This window comes from Oncorhynchus keta, chromosome 16, assembly GCF_023373465.1.
Source record: "Oncorhynchus keta strain PuntledgeMale-10-30-2019 chromosome 16, Oket_V2, whole genome shotgun sequence".
Lineage (NCBI taxonomy): Eukaryota > Metazoa > Chordata > Actinopteri > Salmoniformes > Salmonidae > Oncorhynchus > Oncorhynchus keta.
Genome location: NC_068436.1, coordinates 8,004,819 through 8,025,714, shown reverse-complemented (window position 1 = coordinate 8,025,714; position 20,896 = coordinate 8,004,819). Strand labels below are relative to the sequence as shown.

At 44.2% G+C, this 20,896-nt stretch overlaps 2 protein-coding genes across 2 annotated transcripts in view; one reads left to right on the top strand and one right to left on the bottom strand.

Annotated features, from left to right (window-relative positions):
• The window catches only part of LOC118395462 (DNA repair protein complementing XP-A cells homolog), a 19,473-nt gene extending 15,029 nt beyond the window's left edge, over positions 1–4,444 (top strand). Inside the window, exons 4-6 of the mRNA XM_035789270.2 lie at positions 1,127–1,292; positions 2,436–2,553; positions 3,401–4,444. Coding sequence (XP_035645163.1) covers positions 1,127–1,292; positions 2,436–2,553; positions 3,401–3,555 — 439 coding nt within the window. The 3' untranslated portion in view covers positions 3,556–4,444. The remainder of the gene's footprint in view (positions 1–1,126; positions 1,293–2,435; positions 2,554–3,400) is intronic.
• tmem132a (transmembrane protein 132A) lies at positions 4,423–20,896 on the bottom strand. The gene is made up of 11 exons (XM_035789548.2): positions 20,383–20,896; positions 19,941–20,164; positions 19,529–19,738; positions 18,745–19,289; positions 18,300–18,452; positions 17,733–17,928; positions 17,269–17,412; positions 13,032–13,234; positions 11,260–11,479; positions 9,572–9,763; positions 4,423–9,306 (listed from the first exon to the last, which is right to left on the bottom strand). The coding sequence occupies exons 1-11, from the start codon at positions 20,630–20,632 to the stop codon at positions 8,047–8,049; spliced, it is 3,597 nt and encodes a 1,198-aa protein (XP_035645441.2). The 5' UTR covers positions 20,633–20,896; the 3' UTR covers positions 4,423–8,046.

Sequence of the window (20,896 nt, the reverse complement as noted above, 5' to 3'; positions counted from 1 at the left end):
CTTATTGGTGTCCTTTAGTAGTGGTTTCTTTGCATCAATTCGACCATGAAGGCCTGATTCACGCAGTCTTCTCTGAACAGTTGATGTTGAGATGTGTGTTACTTGAACTTTGTGAAGCAAACTCTAATGAACTTATCCACTGCAGCAGAGGCAACTCTGGGTCTTCCTTTCCTGTGGCGGTCCTCATGAGAGCCAGTTTCATCATAGCGCTTGATGGGTTTTGCGACTGCACTTGAAGAAACATTCAAAATTCTTGAAATGTTTCGTATTGACTGACTTTCATGCCTTAAAGTAATGATGGACTCTTTGCTTATTTGGGCTGTTCTTGCCATAATATGGACTTGGTCTTTTACCAAATAGGGTTATCTTTTGTATACCACCCCTACCTTGTCACAACACAACTGATTGGCTCAAATGCATTAAGAAGGAAAGAAATTCCACAAATGTACTTTTAACAAGGCACACCTGTTAATTGAAATCCCTCCATCCACCTCATGAAGCTGGTTGAGCGAATTCCAAGAGTGTGAAAAGCTGTCATCAAGGCAAAGGGTGGCTACTTTGAAGAATCTCAAATATAAATATTTTTTCATTTGTTTAACACTTTTTTTTTGGTTACTACATGATTCCATGTGTGCTATTTCATAGTTTTGATGTCTTCGCTATTGTTGTACAATGTAGAAAATTGTAAAAAATAAAGACACACTTGAATGAGTAGGTGTGTCTCAACCTTTGGAACTGTATGTGCAGGACAAGTTGATCAGTATAACAGGTTTACTATAACCACATTCACTATAAAACATTTTTTATTATTTAACTAGGCAAGTCCGTTAAGAACAAATTCTTATTGACAATGACGGCCTACCGGGGAACAGTGGGTTAACTGCCTTGTTCAGGGGCAGAACGACAGATTTCTTCCTCGTCAGCTCAGGGATTCGATCCCGCAACCTTTCGGTTACTGGCCCAACTTTCTAAGCACCTAGACTGCCTGCACTGCAGTATTACATACAGTGCTTTAACTTCCGTTGTATTGCATTGTGCTTCAATGGTAAGAGGATGCCAAAATGCATCTGAAGAGGTTTTCTATCTTGTCTTCCCTCTGTTAATGCCCCCCCCCCCTTCCCATCAGAGACAACGAGGTGAAACACAAGCTGATATCCCGTACAGAGACTAAGCAGCTCTACCTACTGAAGGACTGTGACCTGGACCAGAGGGAGCCAGTGCTGAGGTTTGTCCTGAGGAAGAACCCACACAACCCTCATTGGGGAGACATGAAACTCTACCTCAAGCTGCAGGTAGGACGAGCTTACCGATACCAACCGTCACTGGTTCTAACCGGCTGCTTTCCCTCAGCCTGGTAAAACCAGACTGAACACTCTGCTCTGACCAGTATTGTTTCAATCAGTTTGAATGCCAGGCTAGCTTTCCCTCACCTTGTCCTCAACTGACTGCCACTGTACCAGTTTTCCCCTACTATTGTTTGTTTACCTCTACCTGGACTTGTCTATAAGAACTGTGTTCAGTTTCCAAATGTTGCATGCATTTCTTAATGATGAATGCAAATTTAATGGTAAATACACTACCGTTTAAAAGTTTGGGGTCACTTAGAAATGTCTTTGTTTTTGAAAGAAAATATTTTGTACATTTTTTTTTTGTCTATTAAAATAACATAAAATTGATCAGAAATACAGTGTAGACATTGTTAATGTTGTAAATGACTATTGTAGCTGGAGACGGCAGATTTTTAAATATTTTTTTTATGGGATATCTACAGAGGCCCATTATCAGCAAACATCACTCCTGTGTTCCAATGGCACGTTGTGTTAGCTAATCCAAGTGTATCATTTTAAAAGGCTAATTGATCATTAGAAAACCCTTTTGCAATTATGTTAGCACTGCTGAAAACTGTTGTTCTGATTTAAAGAAGCAATAAAACTGGCCTTCTTTAGACTAGTTGAGTATCTGGAGCATCAGCATTTATTTGTGGGTTCGATTACAGGCTCAAAATGGCCAGAATCAAAGAACTTTCTTCTGAAACTCGTCAGTCTATTCTTGTTCTGAGAAATGAAGGCTATTCCATGCAAGAAATTGCCAAGAAACTTAAGATATCGTACCATGCTGTGTACTACTCCCCTCACAGAACAGCACAAACTGGCCCTAACCAGAAAAGAAAGAGGAGTGGGAGGCCCTGGTGCACAACTGAGCAAGGGGACAAGTACATTAGTGTCTAGTTTGAGAAACAGCCTAGAAGGCCAGTGTCCCGGAGTCACCTCTTCACTGTTGATGTTGAGACTGATGTTCTGCGGGTACTATTTAATGAAGCTGCCAGTTGAGGACTTGAGGCGTCTGTTTCTCGAACTTTTCAAAACGTTTTACGTTGCGTGACCCAGCCGTATTTAGGTTAGATCAGTAAACATGATGTTGTGCTGTGTTTCCAGGTGGAGAAGCGCTCCTTAGAGGTGTGGGGCTCTGAGGAGGCCCTGGAGGAGGCCAAGGAGGCCAGAGAGGAGAACAGGGAGGTGCAGAAGCAGAAGCGCTTCAACAAAAAGGTTAAAGGTCAGTGACACTGTTTTCTGATCCTCACTCAGACATAATGCCATATCAATAAATAAGTCACTGTAATAGGAATTCTCAGATTAGCAATTGTTGGTAAAGTTCATGTTTAAAAATCTAGTTGCAACAGGGAGACGTCATCCAGCAGAGAAAATATCTAATTGGCCTCTTGGAGACAGGTCCTTTATATCCTAATCAGACAGCACCAAATGTTCTGGAAACACCAACTCGAGAGGCTTGTGAGTCTAAACGAAAAGGCAGTTAATGTCACCTGCTACAGAATCAGAGTTCACAGAACATCATCAATACAATTACAACAGTGAATAATCAGTGTGACCTCGGTCCTTGTACATCCAGTCTGGCATCAACCACCGTCAACAAAAATGACAATAATCCATAACGTTCAGTATCGAGTCTAGTGACCATCAACCTGCACCGTGAGTGTCACCAATAGAACTCTGGAAATAGAAAGGGGAAATATATTTACATGCTAAACATTGTATGAATCCCTCCAAACTGAATATTAACTTTGCCCATTAGTCACCTTTTGTCATTACAAAACTCTGGGAGATACAATAACATAGATAAAACACTAGCACCTCCAGTGGATTATAGAAAGCAGGTTATTGTTTTATTTCTTCATTGTTGACTTAAAACAAAAAAGCCATTGTGCTTGCCATTTTTTTTTTTGGCGGGGTTTATTGCGCTTATGTATCAGAAGGCTGTGAACACAAAAACACAAGTGATACTGGCAAACAGTGTGCAGGTTTTTCTTTTGTCTTTATTGAATAATTCCTACACGCCTGTTATTGATCAGTTATTGGATTGTTCTTTTCTCTGTCGTGACCAGAGCTCCGCCGTGCAGTGAGGAGCAGCGTGTGGACAAAGGACACCAGCGCTCACCAGCACGAGTACGGCCCTGAGGAGATGGTGGATGAAGAGGAGGATCTCTACAGGAAGGTCTGTAACACCTGTGGACACGAACTGACCTATGAGAAGATGTAGCCTAGTGTCCTTTAAACCGTATCCCGGAGGCTCACAGCCTTGAGTTATTTTTTTTGTGGACCACTGGTGATACACCTGACATGTCAACTGAGATTCAAATGACCGATACTTCAAGACGGCACGGAGGCCTACCTGAAATCATCTCAGCACGTGTCATACACAAATAATCCACAAGAGGGCAGAAATACATCAACACATTTTTTTGTTTTACAGAGAAATGTTGTCCTGCTCAGTCTGGTCATGGCTGTTATATTATCAACTGTCTAGCATGTTAACTTCCATTTTGTAATGTAATGTGTAGAAGGACCTGCATGTGCAAAATAAATATATTTTTCCATAATGTGATCACTTTTGCATCTGTACTTGACTTGTTTTAGATCTGTAAACAATCTGTAAAACAAATGTGCTCTTGGTTAAGATGGACAATTATTGTATTAATCCAGAATCAAGAAATTGATTTAATTTGCATAAAATTAATTGAAAATTGTAGTCAACTGTCTTTGCTTTCTGTTGCAGAATCGCGCTATAATTAATGCGATCGTTTTATGATCTGTGTTAGATTTTGGTCGCCTGCTCAACTCCGTGCTCATAATTGAATATTTTGTGGGCAATTATTTCTGAAGCAACCTCCGGTCACAACCACCTACACGTAGTTCATCTAATGAGTGAAGGACTCCATAGTCCAGACATCACTAATCTAAAAGTGAGCAACTGACAAGGTACAAGATGACGCCACCATTTGAACTTGAATGGTATTATTTTGTCCAACCATCTAGTTAATGTAACACGTATCGTCCTTCTTTCTTCTTTGCAAATGAAAGCTGCTTCACAGTAGTTATTGGATGTGACTCAGCATGTCGTACTATATCAATAAATGCAGTGCTTCGTGGTTGATTTTTTTTATTAAGGGGAGTCGGGGGTCTAAAGCAGGATCATCAACTACATTCAGCCGCGGGAAGAAAACAAATTTCATACCATTTCTAGACTGCAAATTGACCGCAAGAAGCTCAAAACTAAAACAATCATTTCAAACATTGCTTACATTTTGTATACGATCACATCTCTATTATGGGTGGGAATAACTTGAACAGATTTCCAAAATGAAAATCTCTTTTTGCACAGAAAACTTGGGGAGCCAAATAAAACCATGCATGGGCAATAGTTTAGGGCACCAGTTGGGGGATCCTGGCCTAAAGGCTACTGTAGGCATACAGCCTACCTAACATGTGGGTACAGGCTATAGACTTGTACTGAATTGTTTCAAAGAGATGTCCTGTCCAGAATCACAATCTGCAAGCTCCCAACATTTCCAGTGAGTTTTATAATAAAAATATAACTCTGATCTATGATATTGATCACGTACTGTTATGACATGAGCTTTTGCCAGACTGGTGTGGCGAACTCAATCCCCGAGCAGTCAGTCACATCAAGCCCAAGGCAAATTGACCGTCCTATTTCTTCAGTGACTACAGGAATGTGAGGTTTCAACTACTGCATTCCCATCTTAAACACTAGTGCAATACACCTAGATAAATGAATACACTCAACAAAAATATGATACATGTTCCAAACTGACAATGGGGTTTCAAAGCCTCACTCATGCAAAGTTAAGACTGGCAAGTCTGATGAGGGTCAAACACTTGATATTAGAGCTCTGGAGTGTCTTAAAGGGTCCTTCTGGTGCCTCCCACCAAGCAACTAATGAGGTAGTATGCAGCGGTGTAAAGTACTTAAGTCAAAATACTTTAGTGTTTTTTTTTGTTGAGTATCTGTACTTTTACTATTTACATTCCGAAAGAAAATGATGTACTTATTTACTCTACATTTTCCCTGACACCCAAAAGTACTCGTTACATTTTGAACGCTTAGCAGGACAGGAAAATGGTCCAATTCACACACTTATCTAGAGAACATCCCTGGTCATCCCTACTGCCTCTGATCTGGCGGACGCACTAAACACAAATGCTTTATTTGTAAATGGCGTATGAGTGTTGGAGTGTGCCCCTGTCTAGCCATAAATACAAATGTATGCCATCGGGTTTGCTTATGTGAAGGAAATGTATAGTCTGGAGGGACAGCATTGAAAATGTTCATATTTTTGTCATAAATAATGCTTGGTCCCTGCCTGTGCTTGGATCAGTTACTAATTAGATTTTAAAGTGCATATAAGTTTGACTGTGACCTCTCCAGCTTGCTGACAATTAAAGAGTGATTTATCTAATATTGACTTCGAATGTCCCTGTGTTGAATTTCCACAACATTTATATAAGGAATTTGATCTCATTGATAGTTTTGGCACTTAAGAATATTTAAAACCAAAAACTTTTAGTCTTTTACTCAAGTAGTAATTTACTGGGTGACTTTTACTTGAGTCATTTTCTATTAAGGTATCTTTACTTTTACTCAAGTATGACAATTGAGTACTTTTCCCAACACTGATAGTATGCCGGCATGGAGTGGGTTTAGAGGGAGGGCGCTGGCCGCCTGAGGAAAGTGGTGAGGGGGGTGTTAAAACAAAACAGAGATTGGGAATTGGTGCGTCGGCTGAAAGCAGGCAATAAGCGGGGGCGGTTAAATCCTGGGATTCCCCCTGTGGTTCCAGAACAGTCCCCAGTGGCGGTTATGAAGGGAAACCCAAGGAAAAAGTAGTATTTTAAAAAATACAAATAAAAAAGTGTCTAAGTTTCTACTCTTTCCAGAAGTTTCCCCCCCATCACCACTGCTGTTCATAGGAAGGGGAACCTCAAATATGAAACCCTCATTAGTTGTCACAGTCCATCAATCATGAGTGTCAACACAACCACAGGCTCTACCTGGGATCCAACCTACAACTCCACGCATATGAGGTGAAAGCCTTACATTTGAGCCACTTCTTAATTCACACTAGGTGGCAACATGGGAGTGGGAAATCGCACTGTTTGTGACCTCTACTGGTCAGGACCATAGTCCAAGAAACACCTGGAGACTGAAGCTTGAGGCAGACAACAGGCATGGGGTCGAACTAGCTGGAGAAGACTGCCAGGAAACCGAGTGCTCTGTGTCATTCAGCATCAATTGGAGGTAGCTGGATACATGACAGCTCTCCTACAGACACAGAGCTGGAGGTCTGGTCAGATCAGACAAAATATCTCTAGGCACAATCACATCAGTATACAAACACAAACTCTGGACAGATTGACTGATAAATTAGACCAGATAAAAAATAAAATAAAAAGTTGATCAAGTAATCAAACTTTTTCCTAATTATCACTAAATCAAATACAAAAAGAAATATTTAAATTGTTCGGAAATCATTTTAAATTCATTGACAACCTTTGCCAAGCAGGAGAATAACATGTTTCACATGAGTTATTCTATAATGTCTATTTACAAGTGGGTTTTCCGCTTGGTTGATTAGGAGATCAACCAGAAAACTAGATTGTGCAGGACTTGGGTTGCAAATTACGGTAACATGCCCTAAATTCACAGTTCTTACAAAAATCCCAGTTGGAGAATCTCTGGAATCAAGAGGGAATAACCATGTGGGAATCGACCAACTTGGAGTCATCCCGGCAGGGAATTATGGGAAAATTACCAGAATTTTTCAACCCCTATACTATTCCATCAATAGGCCTAAGGGCTTGATTCAATCCATATCACCGAAGTTCAGCGTTTACCGTGAGTGAATTCAGTCTCTGCTAACGTGGGAACATTGCCTTTAAACTTCAGCGGATACGGATTGCATTGAGTCCTAAATCGAAAAGATATGCCCCAGGACTACCTGACATGATGACTCCTTGCTGTCCCCAGTCCACCTGACCGTGCTGCTGCTCCAGTTTCAACTGTTCTGCCTTATTGTTATTCGACCATGCTGGTCATTTATGAACATTTGAACATCTTGGCCATGTTCTGTTATAATCTCCACCCGGCACAGCCAGAAGAGGACTGGCCACCCCACATAGCCTGGTTCCTCTCTAGGTTTCTTCCTAGGTTTTGGCCTTTCTAGGGAGTTTTTCCTAGCCACCTTGCTTCTACACCTGCATTGCTTGCTGTTTGGGGTTTTAGGCTGGGTTTCTGTACAGCACTTTGAGATATCAGCTGATGTACGAAGGGCTATATATATAAATTTGATTTGATGATATGACTGCAAATTGTACATGGATGAATGTGAAATAATACCAATAGAAGAAATATGACAGATATGTACAGTCGTGTACGTGCATCGTTTCTGCACACATATTTGATGGATAGTTAGTGTATATGTGTGATAGACAAACATTCAGAAAGAAACAACTGAGAAAAAGACTAGCCTATACGAAGACGACCTTGTAAGACATGAAGAAACATTGTTGGTGACACAGTGACAGGAATATATAGTCAATTGTCCTAAGAATGTTGATTTTTATCAACAACCTTTCTCTCCTGAATAAAAGGGCACCGTATTCCCTACATAGTACACTACTTTTGACCAGGGCTCTTAAAAGGGATTAGGGTGCCTATTCGGATGCAGCCTTAATGGTCCATGCTTTGATCTGACTGCCCGTCATTCTCGTCTGTAGTAGTCTCATGAAGTGATATTACCCTGGGGTATGATGTTATTTTCTCGTTCTCGTCTGTAGTAGTCTCATGAAGTGATATTACCCTGGGGTATGATGTTATTTTCTCGTTCTCGTCTGTAGTAGTCTCATGAAGTGATATTACCCTGGGGTATGATGTTATTTTCTCGTTCTCGTCTGTAGTAGTCTCATGAAGTGATATTACCCTGGGGTATGATGTTATTTTCTCGTTCTCGTCTGTAGTAGTCTCATGAAGTGATATTACCCTGGGGTATGATGTTATTTTCTCGTTCTCGTCTGTAGTAGTCTCATGAAGTGATATTACCCTGGGGTATGATGTTATTTTCTCGATCTCGTCTGTAGTAGTCTCATGAAGTGATATTACCCTGGGGTATGATGTTATTTTCTCGTTCTTTTCTGCAACCTCCTTTGCCTCCTCCTTCGCCTCCTCTTCTCCTTCCTCCCACTCTTCCTCCACCACTCCCTCCACCCCCTCCACGTTCATGTCCTTCCTCTTCCTCCTCTCCCTCAAAGCGCAGGGCAGACAATTCACCAGGAAGAGGAGTGCGGCGAGGCAGAGGAGGGAGAGAACTGCCCCGAAACCCACCATCTCTTTATCCTCCAGTTTCTCCTCCCTCTCTCGCTCCACCCCGGGAGAGAAGTACACCGCGCTCTCTTCATGATTCGGGGTCAACACCGCTCTCTCCAGGTTGTTCCTGGCGATCATCCCATCGCCGGTCTTGTCATAGTAGTCGTCGCCGCTGACGGCAGTGACGTTCCCTATGATGATGTCATTGTCCGGGAAGTTGCTGTACTGAACATCCCTGTCAGATGACTCCATCAACATGTCCGAAATGTTGAGCAGCTCCAAGTTCGCCTCCTCGCTCCCCATTGGACGAAGGTCAGAGTCCAGGTTCACCCTGATCCAACCAGATCCTTTAGCCAGCCTCCTGGTCCCGCTTCCTTCCTTCGGATTGGCCAGGTCCCCGTCGACGGAGTTCGCCATTGGCTTGCAGGTGGTGACCAGGAGTTCTGCTTTCAGTAAAGGCCCGCCCCCTTCGCCCTGGGCTACGACGCGCAAAGACGGGCCGGGCGTCACGGCGACCACGGTCTCTGCCAATGAGGAGAGGCGCAGGGCGAAGGTACCAAGGCTGAAGGCGGAGAGCAAAGTGGCGCTATCATCACTGAACTGGAGCCAGACACTGATGGACGCTTCCTGGTGGAGAGAGAGAGGGGGAGGGAGAGAGAGAGCGAGAGAGAAGCAGCAAGAGGGGAGAGAGAAGGGCAAGGGAGAGAGAAGGATCGGGAGGGAGAGAGAAGCAGAGCGAGAGGGTGAGAGAAAGAGAAATGTTCAGTGTCATGCTATACTGAAGCACAAATGTCCTACCACTGAATATAAAAAACGTCCCACTGAAGTTACTGTTATGTAAAACTAAAACGTTTTAGTGAAGTTAGTGGGTCAAGAAAAACACAGAACTCACCTGCCCATGGTTGTAGAGAATGTTGTATGCGGTCACTGTTGCTGTGACAACAGCAGGGTGGGCAGGGCTTGCTTTGATTGACATACCGAGTCCTCCCACAACCTGCACTGAGAGGTCACCAGGGTTCACGGGTTCAGAGGTCACAGTGACATCACAGCTACCCAGCACACCGTCCCATTGGCTTGATATGACCTGAGAGACAAGAGAGGGGTGTCAAAAGTACTTGCTGTTTGTATCTTGTTCAAGTTTACTTTCCATAGGTCATAAATATATTGGAAATCTTACTCCTAGTCTCATGTGATCTACTCCCATTTGGTCAGATCTCATCTTTGGTAATGACCATCCCTCAACTAAAATTCACCATGCTATTCAAAATACAACATCATATTACTTGTTCGTATTATAAACTCAGCAAAAAAAAGAAACGTCCCTTTTTCAGGACCATGTCTTTCAAAGATAATTTGTAAAAATCCAAATAACTTCAAAGATCTTCATTGTAAAGGGTTTAAACATTGTTTCCCATGCTTGTTCAATGAACCATAAACAAATCATGAATATGCACCTGTGGAACGGTCGTTAAGACACTAACAGCTTACAGACGGTAGGCAATTAAGGTCACAGTTAGGACACTAAAGAGGCCTTTCTAGTGACTCTGAAAGATGTCCAGAGTCCCTGCTTATATGCGTGAACGTGCCTTAGGCATGCTGCAAGGAGCCATGAGGACTGCAGATGTGGCCAGGGCAATAAATTGCAATGTCCGTACTGTGAGACGCCTAAGACAGCGCTACAAGGAGACAGGACGGACAGCTGATCGTCCTCGCAGTGGCAGACCACGTGTAACAACACCTGCACAGGATCAGTATATCCGAACATCAAACCTGCCGGACAGGTAGAGGATGGCAACAACAACTGCCCGAGTTACACCAGGAACGCACAATCCCTCCATCAGTGCTCAGGCTGTCTGCAATAGGCTGAGAGAGGTTGGACTGAGGGCTTGTAGGCCTGTTGTAAGGCAGGTCCTCACCAGACATCACCGGCAACAACGTCGCCTATGGGCACAAACCCACTGTCGCTGGACCAGACAGGACTGGCAAAAAGTGCTCTTTACTGACGAGTCACGGTTTTGTCTCACCAGGGGTGATGGTCGGATTTGCGTTTATCTTCGAAGGAATGAGCGTTCCACAGAGGCCTGTACTTTGGAGCGGGATCTATTTGGAGATGGAGGGTCCGTCATGGTCTGGGGCGGTGTGTCACAGCATCATCGGACTGAGCTTGTTGTCATTGCAGGCAATCTCAACGCTGTGCGTTACAGGGAAGACATCCTCCTCCCTCATGTGGTACCCTTCCTGCAGGCTCATCCTGACATGACACTCCAGCATGACAATGCCACAGCCATACTGCTCGTTCTGTGAGTGATTTCATGCTAGACAGGAATGTCAGTGTTCTGCCATGTCCAGCGAAGAGCCCGGATCTCAATCCCATTGAGCACGTCTGGGACCTGTTGGATCAGAGGGTGAGGGCTAGGGCCGCATGGCTTTCGACCTTCGTCTCTCCCGAGCCCGTACGGGAGTTGTAGCGATGAGACAAGATAGTAACTACTAACAGTTGGATACCACGAAGTTAGGGGGTAAAACAAAACAAAAAACTAAGTCGACAGTGAGAGGACGTTTCGAGTTTATGGTACTCACACGAACTGAAGTTTTCCCTGGGTGTAGGCCAATCAGATTGCTCTGCTTGTCGAGGACCGCCACACGTGGATTCTCTACCCTCAGCCAATTACGGACCAACTCTGTGGCATCCACAAACCAATCAGCGGAGCCCAGCAGGTAGGTCAGCTGCCCCTGGCCCCCCTGAGCACTGAACTGGGTCAGAACCTGAACCGTGGACCTCTGATACACTGGAGAACAGCTGGGGAGCAGGGAAAGAAAGGGAGGGAGGAAAAGAGGTATGAGATGGAGGTATGAGAGAGGGGGTGGGGGGTAGAGAGAGAAGGATGGATGGATGAGGAGAGAGAGATTTTATACACATCTGAATGTGGCATAGAAGCTGGGCAAAACCAGAAATGGAGACATAAGCTTAAATATGTTCAAGGTTGGAGTAAATTCCATTTCAATTCCAGTCAATTCAAAAAGTAAAAAACTCCAATTCAAATTCCCATTTTTCCTCATGAAAATCATCAAAGATAATTGGAATTTGAATTTTGGTGTACTTTCTGAATTGACTGGAATTTAAATGGAATTGACGCCAAGTCATAATGTTTGTGTTTGAGTTTTTGAGTATGTGCCATCTAGGAATAAGAGCTGGATAGTGCAGAGAGCCTATTTTAAGGCACTGGGTTAGGGAATTAGTAGTCTCTTCTACCAGCTGTTTGCCTGTATGTTTGAATGACGCTTTTTGGCAGTAGACCTTGCGTTTGTGTCAAATGGCACCTTAATCCCTATATAGTGCACTACTTTTGACAAGGGTCCATATGGCTCTGGTCAAAAGTAGTGCACTATATAGGGACTAGCATGCCAAGTGGGACACAGCCCTATACATGTTCTACCAGACATTCCCAGTGATGTAAAGTACTTAAGTAAAAATACTTTATAAAGTACTACTTATGTGGTTTTTTGGGGTATCTGTACTTTTCTTTACTATTTATATTTTGGACTACTTTTATTTCACTACATTCCTAAAGAAAACGCTGTACTTTTTACTCCATACATTTTCCCTGACACGCAAAAGTACTTGTTACATTTCAAATGCTTAGCAGGACAGAAAATGGTCCAATTCGCACACTTATCAAGAGAACATACCTGGTCATCCCTACTGCCTCTGACCTGGCGGACTCACTAAACACAAATGCATTGTTTTTAAATGATGTCTGAGTGTTGGTGTGACCCAGGCTATGTGTACATAAAAAAATACAATTGTGCTGTCTGGTTTACTTAATATAAGGAATTCTTTATTATTTGTGCTTTCACTTTTGATATATTTTAGCAATTACATTTAGTTTGATACTTAAGTATATTTAAAAGCAAATACTTTTAGACTTTTACACTTGTCATTTTCTATTAAGGTATCTCTACTTTTACTCAAGTATGAAAATTGAGTACTTTTTCCACCACTGGGCATTCCTGGTTCGGTGTTTCAACCTCCTGCTCTGTCTTGAGACAGATAAAGATGGAATAGGAAAGGAGATTATGCTAAAAGGAGACCAGGAGGTGAACTGGGAACAGATTGCCAGGCCATCACTGTAAAAAAAATAATTTGTTCTTTAATTGACTTGCCTAGATAAATACAGGTAAAATAAAAACACATAAAAATGGAATTTCTAACTGTTCCATTCCCCATCATTCTATCAACCGCTTTAGGAATCTTGATGTTAATGACATGGCCATGTCTAATCCTGCTTCATGTCATTCCTGCTCAGTGTGTCTTCATCTTTCTCTCGACGCACGCTCGCACAGCGACTCACCCGTTCTCCGTGTAGTGGTTCCAGCCATCGATGGCGCTCAGCTCGTTATCGGACAGTGAGACGCGCAGCGGGACGACAGGAGCCCACACCGACAGACATAGGGAACCACTGAGCGTGCCCAGGAGAAACTCCACCCCGACGCAGGTGCTGCCCACTCCTGATTCACTTCCGTCGACGAAGAGGGTTGAGCAATCGCTTGACACCTGTTGAATCAAATCAGAGGGTGATAAAGGGAGTGGAGGATTGTGTGTGCTTGTGGGTCAAATCAATCGAAACAAATAACATTTTATTTGTCACATGCTTAGTAAAACAACAGGTGTACACTAACAGTGAAACGCTTACGTACGGGCCCTTCCCAACAACGCAGAGAAAAATATAAAAGTAATAACAAGAGGAAATACACAAGCATACAATACACAACTGTTTGAAATAATCATACTACCCGTACTATTTGTGACGTGTATTGAGTATATCGTATGCTTACTGTTCATAGTCTGGATATAGTTATTATGCCAAAAGTTCCTGGATGTTGTACTAAATTTGCCAAAATATGAAGTATAGATTTCCGTACTTTAGGCCTCATAATGCAATTGAATATGGCCGGTGTCAGTAAATGGCGGCAAAAAAGCGTAATTAAATTGTTGCCAGCAGCACAGTTACAGCCACCAACGCTCTGGATAACCAGCTCTGCTAGGGCGAGTAAAATGGCCAGAGTGGTCTCATTTGTGTCTGGAAACAGCTAGCAAGCCAGCCAACGTTAGTTTGGGTGCTTGACAGCCGCTGTAAGGTCAGAACGCTCAAATCAACCCGACTCCTCATCCTGAACGTCCAGTGTGCGCTCTGAACGCTCCGAGAGCGACACGCTCTGAATTTACAAACGGACAATCTGACTACGCTCCGAATTTAAGAGTGCATTCTGACATTCCGGATTGAATTTAAGATCACACCCAAAGTCGTAAAATGTCTAACTAGTCATTTGTTAGGCTAACAAGCTAGCAAGAGGTTGCATAGCAACAGCATCAACTTCCGGTAGACACGAGAAGAGCTTGTACGCTCTGTTCGTTTACAGTATACGAACAAAAGCATGCTCGTGCGGCAGAGTCGATTTACGCGCATATAAACTCAGGGTCGTTACACTATGTAGTATATACTCATTATGTATGTAGTATACAGTATGTTAGTATGGATATGGGGAACACAGTTAGTATGGGGAACAGAGCTAATGAATAACGATAACTTGGCTAAATACACAGGGTACCAGTACCCAGTCGTACCTCAGTACCCTGAGGTAGATATGTACATGTAGGTAGGGGTGAAGTGACTAGGCAAAAGGATAGATAATAAACATTAGCAGCCACATATGTGATGAATCAAAAGAGTTAGTGCAAAAGTGGGGTCAATGCAGATAGTCCGGGTTGCTATTTGGTTAACTATTTAGCCGTCTTTTTGGTTGGGGTAGAAGCTGTAAAGGGTCCTGTTGGTTCCCTACTTGGTTCATCGGTACCGCCTGCCGTGCAGTAGCAGAGAGAACAGTCTATGACTTGGGTGGCTGGAGTCTTTGACAATTTCTGGGGCCTTCCTTTGACACCGCCTGGTACAGAGGTTCTGGGTGGCAGGAAGCTCGGCCCCAGTGATGTACTGGGCTGTATGCATTACCCTCTGTAGAGCTTTGCAGTCGGATACCAAGCAGTTGCCTTATAAAACGCTGATGCAGCCAGTCAAGATAATCTCAATGGTGCGGCTATATAACTTTTAGAGGACCTGAGGCCCCATGCCAAATCTTTTCAGCCTCCTGAGGGTGAAGAGGCGTTGTCGTGCTTTCTTCATGACTGTTGATGTGCGTGGAACATGTTAATTCCTTAATGATGTGGACACCGAGGAATTTGAAGCTCTTGACCCGCTCCACTACAGCCCCGTCGATGTGGATGGGTGCTTGGCCCTCCGTTTCCTGTATTCCACGATCAGCTCCTTTGTCTAGCTGACGTTGAGGGAAAGGTTGTTATCCTGGCACTGTGCTGACCTCCCTAAAGTTCTCATCTTCATCTGAAAACTTAATGATGGTGTTGGAGTCATTTCAGTCCCAGGGTCCTGAGCCTAGTGATGAGCTTGGAGGGCACTTTGTTGTTGAACGCTGCGCTGTAGTCGATGAGCAGAATTCTCACATAGGTGTTCCTCTTATCCAGGTGGGAAAGGGCAGTGTGGAGTGTAAAAGAGATTGTGTCATCTGTGGATCTGTTGGGGCGATATGTGAGTTGGAGTGGGTCCAGGGTATCAGAGATGATGGTGGTGATGTGAGCCATGACCAGCCTTTCAGTGTTGCATGGTTCAGTGTTGCTTGTCTCGAAGCGAGCATAGAAGGCATTTAGCTTGTACGGTAGGCTTGTGTCACTGGGCAGCTCGCAGCAGGGTTTCCAATTATAATCTGTGATAGTTTGCAAACCCTGCCACATACAACAACCGTCAGAGCCGGGGTAGTAGGATTCAATCTTAGTCTTATATTGGCGCTTTGCCTGTTTAATGGCTCGTTGGAGATCATAGCAGGATTTTTTATAAACATGCCCGTATTAATGTCCCGCTCCTTGAAAGCGGCAGCTCTAGTTAAAAAAAAAAATCTCAGACTCTATGGCTTCTGGTTGGGATATGTACATGTGGATACTGTGGGGATGATGTCGTCGACTCGTCGATGCACTAATGAAGCCGGTGACTGATATAAACTCCTCAATGTTATCAAATGAATCCCAAAACATATTCCAGTCTCTGCTAGCAAAATAGTCCTGTAGCTTAGCATCCGCGTCAATGTCCCACTTCTGTAATGAGTGCGTCACTGGTACATCCTCTGAGTTTTTGCTTGTAAACAGGAATCAGGATCATAGTGGCAAGGTCAGATTTGCCAAAGGGAGGGGGGCAAGGGAGAGCCTTGTATGCGTTTCTGCATGAGGAGTAAAGGTGAACAAGAGTTTTGTCACCTCTTGTTGCACAGTGACATGCCTGTAAAAATGAGGTAAAACAGATTTTAGTTTCCGTGTATTAAAATCACCAGCATCTCGTATGCGCCGCCTCTGGATGTGCATTTTATTGTTTGCTTATGGCCCTATACAGCTCGTTGAGTACGAGCTTAGTGACAGCATCGGTTTGTGGTGGTAGATAAACAGCTAGGGAAAAATATAGATGTGAACTCTCTTGGTAAATAGCAGTGGTGGAAAAAGTACCTACTTGTCATACTTGAGTAAAAGTCAAGATACCTTAATAGAAAATGAAAAGAGGAAGTCATCCAGTAAAATCCTACTTAAGTATATTTGAGCAGTTACATTTACTTTTGATACTTAAGTTTTTTTTAAACCAAATACTTTTAGACTTTTACTCAAGTATCAAAAGTAAAAGCATATATTTTTTTACATTAGTGGATAGCCAGGGGGACGCTCCAACACTCAGACATCATTTACAAACGAAGTATGTGTTTAGTGAGTCCGCCAGATCAGAGGCAGTAGGGGTGACCAGGAATGTTCTCTTGATAAGTGTGTGAATTAGAATATTTTCCTGTCCTGCTAAACATTTAAAATGTGGCGAGTACTTTTGGCTATCCGGAATGTAATGAAGTAAAAGTAAAAGTTGTCAAAAATAACTACTTAAGTAGTACTTTCAAGTATTTTTACTTAAGTACTTTACACCACTGGTAAAAAGTATGGTCTGCAGCTTATCATGAGGTATCCTAACTCAGGCGAGCAAAAACTCGCGATTTCCTTAACATTAGAGATTGCGCACTAGCTGTTGTTAACAAGAAAACACACCCATCTTATTACAGTCGTTCAAGTCCTGTTGATAAGATAGTCTCAAACGGAGCTAATCCAGTTGGTTCTCCAGTGATTTTACATTTGCCAATAGAACAGAGGGTAGAGGCGGTTTATCTGCTCGCCAACGCAGTCTCATCAGGATGCCGGCTCGTTTGCCTCTCTTGTTTGCCCCTCTCTTCCTCTTTTCAGTCCCAGGGATTATGGCCAGAGGTACCGACGTCCAGAGGTGCCAACTGGCGGAAGTAGAAATTGTCATTCAAATCGAGGTTAGTGATTGCTGTTCTGTTGTCCAGAAGCTGTTTTTTTGTCATAGGAAATAATGGCGGTTAATATCAGCATAAAAAAACTCACAAAATAGCAGAATTGTTCAGGAACCCGTAAAACAGCTGCTTTCCACTGCTGTGCCATCTTTTGTGTGTGTGTGTGTGTGTGTCGTGTCTGGTTACCTTGATGATATCATCGTTGGACGACTGACACTTCACCGCTGCGGTGATATCAGACACCTTCCCATCATGCCCCACTGCCAGCACAATGACAGGAAGTGACACGGGCTCGCTGGTCAAGATGGCCGTGTTGATGATCATGCCACTCTGTGTGTTGATGACAACAAGTTCAGTTTATTGGCCTTATTTCGGAAAGAAACACACAGAGCTTTTTAAAGGCAGAAACAGTTTCACCGAAACACTAAGGGACTGTAGATGTATTGTGTCTATCGCATGATCCATTATTCTACTGCATAGTACATACAGATGATGTAACAAGAAGAAGCAAATACACCGTGGGCCAATTTCCCTTCCTAAGAGTTCTGGACTAAGATGCACGGTTATTTTTCCTGACTAAGAGGCATGTTCAATGGACGATTCTGTGTCCCCGGGGAAACTGGCCCTGATTTAATAATGTTCTTACCTACCTCAGTTATGGGAGAGATGCCCGCTATCTCTCTGTCAGTGAAGGAGAAGCTGCTCACTACTCCGCCGCGTGGTGTCGGAGGGTTATTACGGCCTGAGTACTCCACCCACCAGCTGGCCGACACAGTCATGGCAACCCCGAAACTCCTTCGCAAGCCGTCCACTGACAGACAGGCAGCCTGCTGCAGAGCAGCGGGACTGAGGGAGAGGAGGCGGGAGAAAGCGGAGGTAAAGGGGGGAGGAGTGGGGAGGAGAGAGAGCGAGAGCAGGGAGGAGAGAGCGAGAGTGGGGAGGAGAGAGAGCGGAAGGAAAGGGGGGAGGAGTGGGGAGGAGAGAGAGCGATAGTAGGGAGAAGAGTGGGGAGGATAAGAAAAAAGCCATTTGATGGAAATAAATCACATGTGTTGGAATATTCAATAGAGTAATATTCTCTCACATATGTGGTATCACAAGCATGCCATTTTGATAATTTGTCAAGTCACAAACCGGTTAAATTGAATATGTTCCTTCTCTGAGGTAATATTGTACCTGGGTAATATTGTACAGTAATATATATGATAAAGTAATACCTGTCACTGTCCATGTGTCCCGCCAGTTTGTGGCAGATGATGGAGATGACGTCATGTTTGGAGCCCTGCGTTTTCTCCAGGTTCACAACCCAGAGGTCAGAGTTCAGAGAGCGCTGGGCAACCAGAGACAAAAGGCCTGTCTTCACCTTCAGTCTGGAAGAGATACATACAGATATAGAGTGACTTACTGTTTGTCACTCTGAATAAGGGCATCTGGGAAATTACTAAAATGGAGGGGGGGTGACACACTAGGCACCCGGGGAGCTGTTGTTGTGGTGTGTTACGTGGGCACAGTGGCAGACTGGCATCTAGGATTCGAAGTGGCAACCCTCCGGCTCTCCTCTCTAACCACAAGGCGATCTGCTGGCCCCAATGTACATGTACTACATACTGTATTGCTGGATTATCACTTATGTCACAGAACATCACGTAACAAAATACTTACCGGATAACAACAAACTCTGCACTGAAATTGTCCCTCAGGTTCACAGAAATCCCTATTGGCTGTCCCGTGCGGACCGGTCCCCTGCGATAGCGAATCAGCACGTTGGAATCCAACCGTAGCTCCTCCTCTTCCTGTCCATTGCAACAGTCTATTTCCTCTTTGGTCCTGTTGGCCTCTTTCCCCTTATTGTACTCCCTCAGAGTCACAGCTCCTATATAAATCAACTGTCTCTGAGACTGTGGTAATTTGTCTTCCACACACCTAGGGGGTGCTAGTTTGATGTTGGACGCTGTGCCGAACAATGAGTAGTACAACTGGATGCGGTCTCCAGTGTGGGTGGGGCTGTATCTGAGGGCGCCTGGGAAGGGGATGCCACCAGCTCCACCGACGACAACACCCTCGTGCCGTCGTCCCCGATTACGGCTGCGGTGTCGGTGTGTGTGTCTGGCACGCTGGTTGGGGCCGAGGTAGGGCTGGGTGGTCTGGTCCGCCTCAAACCAGTCCTTAGGTAGGGCCAGGGTCACCACACACAGACCCAATGGAGGCTGGGAAGGAGAGAGGAGAAATGGATGAAGAGAGGGATTGGTGAGCGTTTGGTGTCATACTTTATATAGAACACAACATTTCAGTGTGTTGGCCAGTGTAACAATCACACAACACGACACATCCATCATTCAGAGTCCCGCTAGAGTTCCAAAGAAAACGTTTCGTCCGGTCTCAGTCTTTTGAATGGTCACAGGTGATGGTGGCTGAATATAGTGTGTGCCCGGACGCACGCACACACCTGTGTGACACACGAAGCTTTCTGCTCCTCGGTCTCTTTGAAGGCGTGGAGGGTGATACAGCTCCCCCTGCTGGTGTCCCCTCGTACGTGGAACAACACCCGCACCCTGTACCTCTCCTTTCCTCCTTCATCCCTCTCTCGCTCCACGTGTTTAGAGAGGAGAGACGCAGACAGAGGAGGGGAGAGGGGGAGGATGGGCCCAGAGACCAGCTGAGGAGTGAGAGAAGGAGAGCAAGAGCAGGTTACACTGTTAGAGAGAGGGTTAGAGGAAGATCTCTGCGTTACATATTTTCCTGCTACTTCTTAGGACACAGGAATACTACAAAATCTTTGGAACTAATTCTCAAAATGTATAAGCAGAGATCTACAGCATTCTGCTGACTGTCAATGAGCACAATCCCAATTGATTTACCTGGCTGACAGAGTAAGGCCCGAATGAAGCCCGGACCCCCGCTTTGGAGGCTTCCCCAGCCGGAGGCATCATGAGCAGGGACTGGGAGAAGGCGAAGGGGCTGGAGTTGGAGAACAGTGAGCCCAGATCAGCCTGCAACAGGGGCAGAGAGTGCCAGGGAGGGGGGACAACGATTTTGGCCGGGAGGGAGAGAGGGAGGGGAGGCTGCGCATGGGATGTGTGTACTGGTGGATGAGAGAAAGAGATTGACAGAAAAGGAGAGGGAAATATTGATATGTTTGTATCTCTTCTCTCTGGTATATTTCACATCAATTGTAAATCACAAATATCAGTTATTTTAAACACATGAAAAAGGTAGCAACTACATTTTTGGTATGTATACACTCATAAAAAAACATATATCAATGCAATATATTTTTGGAAGAAAAATAACCTCACTCACCGACTGCTAGGAGCGAATAGAGCGCGAGTACCTTCACACCCTCTCTCCCCCACAATGCACTGGGGCAGCTGAGCTCAACCATCACTGCGCCCCTGAAGGATCCCAAAAACCCACACAACCCCAAAAGTGTCATAACACCCTTGCAGCTCTGAGGCGTTGAGAGGCGTTGTGATGGTTCAGGTTCACACGCATGCAAAAAAAATGCATCCTGGAGGAGGCTTACATTGAGCACCAAAAAAACGTCTTTCATAAACCAGCAGCTCCTACATCATCAATATCTTCATGAAACGGTAGGCTCTAGTGGTTGACACCAGTGTCCTACTACTACATGAACCACATACGCGCTGACAGCGCCTCATATAATTACGACTATCAAAACTGAAACGTGACATGTGATATTTTACATAATTCCGTTATGTAGTTATTGTCCCCACCTGGCTGTGCTTAACAACAGAAGTCACCAGACAGGTGTTGTCCTCCCATCGGGGGGGTGATGACCCAGAAATAATATACC

What these genes read in the sequence shown, in the direction of transcription:
- tmem132a (XM_035789548.2), bottom strand. Translation starts at nt 20,632, where the DNA reads ATGAAAGACGTTTTTTTGGTGCTCAATGTAAGCCTCCTCCAGGATGCA. An exon ending in GGCCTTACTCTGTCAGCCAG is followed by an intron (nt 19,739 to 19,940) that starts GTAAATCAATTG and finishes CTCACTCCTCAG; the next exon opens with CTGGTCTCTGGGCCCATCCT. An exon ending in GGACACATGGACAGTGACAG is followed by an intron (nt 17,929 to 18,299) that starts GTATTACTTTAT and finishes CCTCTCCCTCAG; the next exon opens with TCCCGCTGCTCTGCAGCAGG.